We start from the raw sequence: 11,299 nt of genomic DNA on the forward strand, positions 1-11,299 counted from the left end.
TGTTCTTCTAACTGGATTTATTTTTGCATCCTTGACAGTGGATAAATGTCTTAGAATTCTTAACCATAATGGATAAATGTCTGATTGACTTAGTTAACTATATGTAGTGGATGAATGTCTTATAAAATTCTTAACCATAATGAATAAATATCTAATAGACTTAATTGGGTAAATGTCTTATAGAATTCATAACCATAGCGGACATTGTCGCCATAATGGATAAATGTCTTATAAGCCTATCAACCATTATTGTGGATAAACGTTGAGAAATGAATGGCCGAACATTATTTTTTAAATGAACAACTTTTTTTAACATTTTGTCCGACTATAAAATTCGTTAATTTTCCAAAGGTTTAATCTTTGTGTAGTAATGTTACTCATTCACAATGAAAAGCCAACTATAAGATATATTTAAGTTTGTGATTGTGCAATACACTTTCATTTAAATGCGAGGAAAACTTCAAGAGATAAAAAAAAACATTTCAAAACACACTAAATTTTATATTCATTTTTATTCAATTTAATCCTTTTATATATGCAGAAAAAACAAATTATGAACAAAATTGTCGAACGTGACGTCATTTTATATTAGAGCTCATTGTGGAGATAAGCAAAAGCTGTCGGTAGGCCAGTGTAATTGACTGTTCGATAATAAGAGTCTGGATAATATAGAATTTTATAAGGACATAATGGGGCATGATTCAGTCAAAATCTACGTTAGAGTTATGGGCCTTGTACAGTGAGCAGCTGTTGTACCCCGAAATAGTGTGTGAAGTTGTAACCCCGTTTTCCCTTCGTTAGTTTAAGAGATACATGTACCAACTATAAAAAACTTAAACAGAGTGTGACGACGGCATCGGGGTGAGTACAAAAACTTTCCCTATTCTTTGAATAGTAGAGCTAAAAATAAGAAAGTAGAAAATGAAGCTAGGACATTACATAAAATACCAATAATCTCCATCATATTAAAATCTTCGTAACGGGAAAATGAGTTATTCGCTATAAGAAACTCACATATTTCAAGAAAAAAATCATATTCTAACACTGTCGGATTTTTTACTATATAAACAAAGAAGGCCCGAAGCGTGCATCATTCTACAACAATGCACTCGCCGTTCTTATTACCTCCCTGTGTATTTTCACATTGAGGTCGCCATTTTGTTTAAAAAATCTGATAAATAAAAACTTTTTTTGTCGAATTTTGTTGTGAAGACTATCTGGAATGAAAGAAAATGGTCTAACTAAGAAAATGAATCCGAACACCAAAATCTTTAATTCAGTCGTTAACGCTGTACAGACGTTTAAAGTGTTGTTTACGTGACGTCACAATGTAGCACGTGCAAAACAATCAAATCAAGTACGCTATTTTGGTTTAAACATATTTATTTTTTCATCAAGTTACAATATTCACATCAAACAAAAATTTATACAAAATCATGATAAAGTGGATTGAACTGGAAACGAGTTAAGTTTTACATTTATTTCACTTTTAATATGTTGTATTTCGCTTGAAAAATTATAGAGTGATATAAAATAAACAAACAAAATTTTACCAACGTTTTCAAAATTCGTTATTCTCAAAATGTTTCTACACACGATAGATTTAACGACAGTTTTTTTTAACCCACTGGAACAGCCTTTAAAGAACGTTTCTATGGGAAACTCTCAGGCGAAAACAAATTTAACCACCAAACATAAAGTCCATCTTTATAATAATAATTATATTTTTTCTTGACGTGTTAGAATGGAAATAGATATTAATTCTTCGTGCATTATTGTATAATAATGCACGTTTTTCGTTCAAATGCTTTGTAATTAATCACTCAGGCCTATCGGCCTTCGTGATTATATTACTACGCATTTGAACTCAAACCGTGCATTATTCAACAACAATGCACTCAGAATTGATATCTATTTTCTAAATATATTTTTGAAATATTTGTACATTCGCCACGCTTGTTGTTAATGTTAAACACAATGTCCGGATTTTTTTTTTTGTATTTGTAATAACTGTTATATTATGAAATATAAAAATATTGCCCGAAACAACAACATAAAGTATATTTTAGGAAATAGTCGTCCACTTCCAGAACATCTGTCGTTTGCTGTTTGTCTATAGGATGTGTACCTAAACGATAAAAATACATGAAATGAGATTGCGTTATACATGTATATTTATAACATAATCATCCGCAGTTTTGCACATAAATGTTTTGTCGTGTACTTTCCAATAGTGTTCAGGTAAATTAAAATAAAATATTATCTTAAATATAAGAATGTTTAAACATATACTAGTACGTGTGACTTTATTTCTGCCATATCTTATCTATGAACATACTTCACTTCATCACTTGATCTGGCCTCGGTGTTACGAGATGCTATGTCGTGGCCACGAGTTACTGAGTCTTGCCCACGAGATAATTAAGTGTTGCTTACGAGATACTATGCCGTAGCTACGAGATACTAATTCGTGGGAACGAGATAATTAAGTCGTGTGCACGAGATAATTAACCAGTCAGATTCTGAGTTTGAGAGAAAATTTCTTTAAATCCTTCGGCACTGGTCATTGCAATATATTTATTCAATTTTGATAGAAGAACATTGGTGAAACGGGAATAAAAATGTATGGCTTATCCCATATTGTGTTCAACAGAATTTACCAAAATGATATATCAGAACAGAACAGAACAGAACAGAGTTTATTTCATAACTTGTACACACATAGGTACATCGTTATTACAAACATTTTTAAATATAATTATAGGTCACATATTTTACAATTACACATAAAGAAAAAAACAAATCAATACAATACTGAGCAATGGGATATTTAATACATACAATGGGATACATTACATACACTGACAAAACTCCATTAATCAATTATATATCCATTTCTTGAAATTACTTCTGTAAATAAATAATGAAGAGTACTAAATTTAAGCGGAGAACAAACTATAACTTCGCTTTTAATCGAATTTGTTTGATAAATTATTTATATAATAATATACTGAAAAAACATCAAGGTATATATAATCAAAACTGCATCATAATACTATTGAAAATTTCTTAAGTAATCATTTCGTTTGATGTTTGCCTTTTTTAAATAATAACATAAGTTTGTAAGTACTTTATGACTTTTAGATTGTAGTAGTTCTATAAATTTGGCCATACTAGGCCTAATGTAAAAATATCGCTTAATATATTGACTACGTAGATTTTCATAAGCACTGCATTTTAAAACAAAATGATATTCGTCTTCGAGTTCGTTAGTATCACAGAATTGACAAGTTCTTTCGTGGCGTTCTTCACGGCCTCGACCATACCTTCCGGACTCAATTCTAAGTCTGTGGAGGGACACTCGAAGGCGTGTAAGAGAGCTTCTTAAAGATTTACAATTAATCATATCTAAATATAATTCATAACAGAACTGATCTTTTACATATGAATATAGATGACTGAGCACACCATTACTAGATACATCTGCACGCCATTCCTGTAAATAACAATCGATAAGTCTTTGTTTAAAAACAGGTAAGAACTGTTTTAACAATACACTATCGGGAAAATTCCATATTTCGGCAAAACCAAGTACCGCAAGCAGTTTTTTAATTTTTCATGGCCAGTTATTTGTGCCATTTTCACATTTGTCACGGGCATTTTTCGTAAATGCATTTTAATATAATGTTATCCGTATTCAGCTAATTTAAACCAATACTTTATTATATGTGTGTACCTAATGATAAATAACGGATACCTCCTAATTCCCCGTAGACCGATACGTTACTTGTACTTAATTTAACGCCAAAATCGTTTTACAGTATTGAGATGTAAACGTTCTAACTCTTGGACTTAGTGAAGCCCCAAAACCGGCAGGCATAGTTTAAGATAGATCCCACAAAAGCATCAAACAATTGAAGCGATATCGAAGGGCTAAGTTCATATTGTTTTATATTATTTAGCAGTATATTTGAGGCTTTAAGGCCTTTACGACTATGTACTGGTTATTTAATACGGAATGAGCCGGTAATAATTAAACACCACCCCTAGGTAGTTGAAGTCATTAACTATTTCGTAGAGGCACATTATTGAAATGCCAGCGCCTCATTACATTTTAGCCCACCCCTACGACGAAACACCACTATCTTTGGTCTTAGATGTGTTGACTTGTAGGCCCCAGTACTGGCAGTACTCGTATAATTTGTCTAAACTGGCCTGCAAAATCTTCAACAGAATGGCCAATAATTGCCATATCATCGGCGAATAGCAGTATGATAAGGCACATATCATAAATAGATAAACCTGATTTAATGGATCCTTGCAGGAAAAGTTCCAAGTCTTCAAGAAAAAGAGCAAACATGACTGGCGAATTATTTAGGCCTTGCCTCAATACAATGGAAACATTGAAAAAGTCAGAATAGGAATCAGAATGTTTAACACAAGACTTAACTATATTATACATAGATCTAAACATTTTTAAAAGTTTTCCATCCAACCCAAGATAATACAATTTAAACCACAGTGCCTGTCGATAAACGGAGTCAAAAGCCTTTTGTAGATCTACAAATGCACATGGCAAACGTGACCCTTGCGAAATAACATGTTCTATGAGGTTATGTAATGTTATGTAATGCAAATATAGCATCTACAGTGCTGTGACCCTTTCTGAAACCGAACTGGGCGTCAGATAGAATATTATATCAATGATTACGTTGTGGCAATGTGATTAAAATCAGCTCTAAATAACGCTCCGCTACATAAAAGAAATAAGTAGATATGAACAAAGTCTGATTGGACGCAGGTGTCAAATCCGAGCACTGAGATCGAACGCCACAATGATTTATTGCTTCGAATAATTACATGTATACTTCATACCGGAGATGGCATCAGTGATACTCGTTCAGTTGACATTAAATAGCAATACATATATCATAAACTTACCATGTACCCGATTGACCGTTGTCACACTTATGAGAAACCGTGTTTAAAAAGTTTTGCCAATGTGTTAGAGACGTCCCTGAACACGCTCCATTTATCAATGTGTCTAATGTCCCTTTAAGGGTCAGCCATTCCCTGAAAAATATGTTAAATTTGGATTATATTAAAGCTACATGCCACCAGATTAGTTACTGTTTATAATATATTTATTTGTATACATACGCATGCAGAACTGATATATTAAAGTAATAAAGGTAAGACAATTATTGGATTTTTTTTTGGAGAAAATGAGTTTTGTATTCTTATACCGGAAGTATGTGATACAATATGGCTGACTGAAATTACCAGGTGCTATTCTCGGATGACATCAAACTGTTATAAGTTCAAAGGTATATTATGCCTATGATATGAACATTTTTGTTCTCTTGTATAAACATTTAATTTATAATGTTGTAACAATAGATTAAGAACATGTAAGACTCTTAACATCTGATGAAAATAACGTTGAATGTGAAGTAAGATAGGATGCAAAAAGTAAACGTAAACTGAAAGTAAAGTGGTATTTTGCTCCCATACAAAATACTGAATCACCATAAGTGTACTAATTTCCGAAATGCAAAAGAAGCAAAGGGATAATTGCCAATGCGTAAACTTTTGACAAGTGAAATAGGACAATAGGAATATATAAAAGGAATATTAAAAGCTTTCGAAGAATAAAAATAACAGCGTTTTCAGGCTAAATTGGCCTCAAGTAAAGAAAGGCTCTTAAATTTGATTTCTTCAAAATAATGACATCACAGTGGAATGCTTTACAAAAACGATCTTCAATAGGAAACATAAAAAACGGTTGCAAGAGGACAAGTTACCATGACAACTTACGAGCAGATCACTGTTGTGTTCTCAGTGCTAGTTGCATAGGAACTTTCAAGTGACGTCTGGAACGTACTTATAGCGTTCAAGGCGTCCTGGTTCACAACTGAGTAACCACAAGTTAAAGCGTCCGTGACCTCTGTAAAATATTCAAACACATACAAAATTAACATAATTAATAGATGCACAAGTTTACTTTTTTGTGTTCATTAATAAATATCCCTTCATCGAATAAAAGTTCTAATACAACGATCAAAAAATATTTTGCAGTTTATATGTTCGTAGCTATAATACAACTGTAGCTGGTCAGTGCATGCAAACTCAACTAAGAATATTATAATAAATAGTATATAAAATAATTACCAGACTCGATCTGGTCACACAGTCCTAGATATGCGGCCGTCAATGCGTCACCGTTACCAATATGAACAGTATGATCATGCGACATACATGGTTCCGCTACAAGTTCCATACAGTACGTTAGGCACGTAGTGTTACTGAAAATATAATTAAGAAATAAAAATATAAACGTATATATGAAATATATATAAGCGGAATCCCTAAAATAGAGAAAATAAGAATCCCTAAAGAAAGCCCAAAACGACAAACTTTAAAATGTTGCAGGCTCGGTTTGATTAAGCCAGTTCACAGAAATAAAAACGAAAATTCACGGCACTAAAAATTGCAAGTTACCGTTCACGCTCCCTAGCACCGGTTTTAAGCAGAATTCAACATCTAAGATTGATAACTTTGAAATTTTTAATTAAGAAACATCCGCTAACTATTAGAAAAGACAGAACTGTACAACCCACCGCACATGCTGAAACTTCACAAAAATATAAAGCATTGTTTCCAATGTAAAATGCACAGCAGGCGTATGGCGTGTTGATTGGTCACTACACCCCCACCCATCCTCTCTACCCACTCTACAACCCTCTTACCGCTCCAAAGCCATGTAAACTGCAGTATTTTTTTCATTTGAAATATGCTATTTGATATTTGCTTTAATTTTGTTCATTTAAAAAAAACATCCAAAAAAAGAAGAAAAAAAAGATATTCGTGTACTTATTTTTACTATAATATTATGTATAATATGTATCGTTTTTAATTATTTTTGCAGTAAAATAACGCATACTTACAAACAAAGATTCCTGTAGTTGTCAGCCGAGACAATTGGGAACATGTAGTACGACAACATTTGATTGTTCATTAAACATTGGTCAAGGTCATCTTTCACAGACTCTGGTGTACACGCACTGTTTACGCATGTGCAAAAACAAAGAACTGAAAATAAATTCAAATGATATACGAACATATATAATTATAAGGTCAAGTATCCAATATATGACAGAGGTCAAAAAGCATAAAAAGATAAAATTAGAAAAATTTCTATAGATCAAAGGAACAACTTTTAATGGAAATTCTGCAAAAAGTCATAAGGAAAAATACTCTGAATTGAATTGAATATCGATTTTTTTGTGCGATTCTTAGTCTGACTTGAGCAAAAAGTGTTGCAACGCTTTTCATATTTTGTGATCGATTTGCACAATTAAATCATTATAAATATTTGGTGTCCTGCAATAGTTTCCAAAATGATACTAATTGGCCACTGGCCCGTTACCGGAACCATCGTTGGTGTCAATGACATTTTGGCAATTAGTACAGCTAAAGTGTTTTATTATTTTGTATGGAAGTCAAAATACTACTTTGTTTACATTCTGCTACTTTTATGACAAATAATTTCACATTCAGCGTTACATATTCTTCATGTTATAAGCATCTTACATACATGAAATTAAAATTGATGATTTATGAGAAATAAAACAGAATAAAAAGAAATAAATATATAACATACCTGTATAAACCGTGTATAATAGAGTGTTTGACATTGGTATTTTGATTCCAAATGTTTGTTTTTTGTTGTTGTTGTTGTTGTTGTTGTTGTTGTTGTTGTTTTTAATTTAACATTAAATGTTCAACGTGCTATATAGCTAGTTGATTATTTTATCAACATTATCACCATTCCTTCAAAAAGTATTTACAATTTAAATTTCTTGTATTAATTTCATAAAGACGATAAAACAGTCTTTTAACACGTATTTTATTTCAAACTTTACAACTATGTTGAAATTTTATTTTCAGCAAATAAAAAATAAAGCGTTACATTTATTATAAACTGAATATTAAAAACAAACTCCAAATTTTACACTAAAAATTACATGATTAAATCATTAATTTTACTAGCTAATTGATTAAGTTCGTTAATTAATCCTAAAAGCAATGTTAATGTTTATCATAGACACGTGATGTATTTTGAGACAAAATGAATGACGTCGTTCGAGCGAAGAATTTATCTTTTGTTATCTGTCAGTAACTCTTTTGTTTCAAAACGTATAATTATAGTCTTAAACTAATAGATTAGTGAAAGCGTGTCGAATTTCTGCTGAATTGTTCTATATAGATAAATGTGTACATTGTATATTATTGTGGCGTGTGCATTTATATGGGCAATTATGTATATATATATATAATATATATATAATCATAGAACCCGGCCCAATGGCCTGAAAGTCACCAATTTAATGATTTCATAATGCATCGTATAACACATAGAATGTGGTGTTAATGGTATAAACAACTATCAAGTGAGGTGGTTCTAATTAATGCGAAAAACAATGTCTATAAAAGGCTACAAATGTTTAACGCTCTACAAAGCTTGATAACTATACTATATATTTAACTTTGGTAGCATAATCGCAACAATAATATTATTATCATAAAAATGCACTTTTAACAAATAAAACCGTATTTCAGATCAAATTAATTAAATTTTAAATATGATTTATTTATATAATAGATAAATACAGAAACCCCAAGAAAGCCCAACAGACAAAAAATTAAAATTTGCAGGCTCGGTTTATTACCCGTTTAGGACGGGACTGGAAATGCAAGTTACCGTCCACCCCTAGCACCGCTTAAGCAGAAATTTAAAAATTTTAAAAAGAAAGTAAAATTTTTAATTTAAAACATGTCACAAAAGTTCGTCCCAGGAACCTTATTGATAAAATACCCCTAGTATTTTTCGGGAAAAAAAAATGTAAAATTTCACCAGCAACAAAAATATAAAAGCGCCCCACTACCCCCTCCACTCTTCCCCGTTGGGGGTGATGGGTAGCTAAAATAAAAGGGAATTTACACATATCCTCAAATCTTTTTTTTATTTCAATAACAGGGCAATGATGACCCTAAATCACACACCATTGTTGGGAAAAGGTCACAATTCTTTATAAACTTAGGTAATTGGGTGTATCAGTTTTGTCATAACATATATAATTTGTGAAATATTGTAATGATGCTTTAAAACAACAGCCTAATATCCAGTTCCTCAGAATTGTTTCTCATAAGAGGACTTAAACAATTATTAATATTCATATATGAGTCCATATAAACTTAGTGATCCCTGGTGCACCATCTTGCGTACTATAAGGTTATGATGATATATAATTAATTCGGTTACTGTAGTTTTAGAGAATACAAATGTATTACATAAGTCTGTGTAAAATAAATGATACCCATTTCATAGCCATTTTAATTGCAGGACATCATACAATTTTATGCATTTAGTTTAACACTAAAAGTTCTCTTATTGTATTTTTTCTACACAAGTATATATAAACCCGGGTGGCTAAATAAGCAAGATTCATTCAATATGTTAAAGACACAAGATGATGGTACATGCTTAGTATCTATGCTCTATGCTCTGTGCATTCTGCTTAATGAGAAGACTTTTTAAACATTTTTGCTATGTACACTAAGTGATGAGACTTTAAAGAGGTCTTCTCTACTTGACAATGTTATACCGGTATGTTGAATATCTAAGTTATATGCATTGAAGGTATCCAAAAGAGGCCTATATAAGTCTTGCAAAACTAAGTGCCGCTCATGGCAGGCCCCTTATTCATGCTCTTGCAGTCTAAAATTGTTTTCCCTGGAATGTTTCTAATGTTTGCATAGACTTAAAACTGTATTGAAAATCTTCTCCAAAACTAAATTTCCAAGAGCCGAAAAATTATCATGAAAAATCACTCTTTGATACTCAATAAAAATAATGAATTATTGGCATAGGACCAAATCACTTAATTTATATGGACTCATACAGAAATATAACTATATGAGTCTTCTTGTGCGAAATAGTTCCTATGAGTACCTAGATATTGGGCATGTTTCCTTTGAAGCGAACCTTCACAAATTGTTCATAAATCATAGCAGTATGTGTTGAAAAAAAAAGTGTTACTCCTAACATGATCTTATCTTACTTCTGTATTAAAGAGTTATTGCAATTTTCCATCCTGCAGTGGATCTTAGGTGAGTGGTCAATGATTGTTTAATGGGAACATGAAATTTGAATAATCTTTGACAGTTAGTTAATATTTCAAATCATCAGCAAATATATATATGGGTCAAGCGATACTATTGATATACTTGTTTCACTACACATAGATGATGTGTTGTATCAGTCGCCTTAATTTTACTGTGTGTATCTTTTGAAAATACCATGTCTAGATATGTTATTCTATAAATAGTGCTAATTCAATCATCCTAAATTACAATGACATGAAAGTAGATACATTGTTTAACTTTGAATCGTACTGTATTAAGCCTTCAGTAAGATTATGATATCTAATACAGAATTCATTGTTTCTCATTGTGTTGGTTTTAAAGCGATTTTTATCTTTTCATAAAGAAATTGTGAAGGAATTAATTGTATTCGTAAATAAGACAATATTTAACGCATGTTTTGTTAATGTATATTCTGTCTACTATCGTTAAAATTAACTGATAATATTAAGAATACTGAAACAAGTTATACCTTGCAAACAAATTTTACAACTGACTGTATACACATGAATGTATGTGCATTTTAGCACACCCTCTAGACCTGAATGAAGACCAAAATTCCTTACAAAAACAAAAGTTTTTAACAGTGAATATTGTCCTAAGAATTCATAGAAAGTTTAACAAAAATCAAAGAAATAAAATTAACTTACAAACTTTGTTGTTTTTGTTTTACAATTATCAGATAAATTTTCCTCACCCACTTTGACAAAATATAAAACCTACAGACTTTATGTTTACAATAAACGCACAGTGTTAATTAAATATCAAATGCACTATAAGAAACTAAGTAACTTTTTGAATTTTGTATAAAGACCTATTGGAATGCCATATTAGAGAAATATGCAAATATTGGCACTTTTTCTTTATTATTTTTAAAGATGCTTTTTGGATAAATAACTTAAAAAGCTTGACTTACATTGTGATTTACATATAATTTGATTATTTTTGATATGTTTATACACTTTTTATCGAAATATGCATAATTTGTGATCCAAATTATATGACAAAAGTGATATATCAGTTTTGCATAAAATCGGCGGCCATATAAAATCTACGTTAAAGTTATGGGCCTTTGACAATGAGCTTCTATTAT

The 11,299-nt window shown here is 31.2% G+C and overlaps 1 protein-coding gene across 1 annotated transcript; it reads right to left on the reverse strand.

Moving 5' to 3' along the window:
• Positions 1-1,525: 1,525 nt before the first annotated feature.
• LOC132728107 (uncharacterized) lies at positions 1,526-8,095 on the reverse strand. Its single transcript, XM_060713720.1, has 6 exons — positions 7,664-8,095; positions 6,948-7,092; positions 6,172-6,305; positions 5,818-5,947; positions 4,942-5,073; positions 1,526-2,128 (listed from the first exon to the last, which is right to left on the reverse strand). The coding sequence occupies exons 1-6, from the start codon at positions 7,695-7,697 to the stop codon at positions 2,014-2,016; spliced, it is 690 nt and encodes a 229-aa protein (XP_060569703.1). The 5' UTR covers positions 7,698-8,095; the 3' UTR covers positions 1,526-2,013.
• Positions 8,096-11,299: the final 3,204 nt, after the last annotated feature.

This window comes from Ruditapes philippinarum, unplaced genomic scaffold (assembly GCF_026571515.1).
Source record: "Ruditapes philippinarum isolate M1 unplaced genomic scaffold, ASM2657151v2 ctg5901_1_1_1_1, whole genome shotgun sequence".
In the NCBI taxonomy this organism is placed as follows: domain Eukaryota; kingdom Metazoa; phylum Mollusca; class Bivalvia; order Venerida; family Veneridae; genus Ruditapes; species Ruditapes philippinarum.

Bases quoted from the DNA above. Each gene is read 5' to 3' on its own strand.
- LOC132728107 (XM_060713720.1), bottom strand. From the start codon at position 7,697: ATGTCAAACACTCTATTATACACGGTTTATACAG. The intron at 7,093-7,663 runs GTATGTTATATA...ATTTATTTTCAG, and splicing joins ATTATACACGGTTTATACAG to TTCTTTGTTTTTGCACATGC. The intron at 6,306-6,947 runs GTAAGTATGCGT...TTATATTTTCAG, and splicing joins AACTACAGGAATCTTTGTTT to TAACACTACGTGCCTAACGT.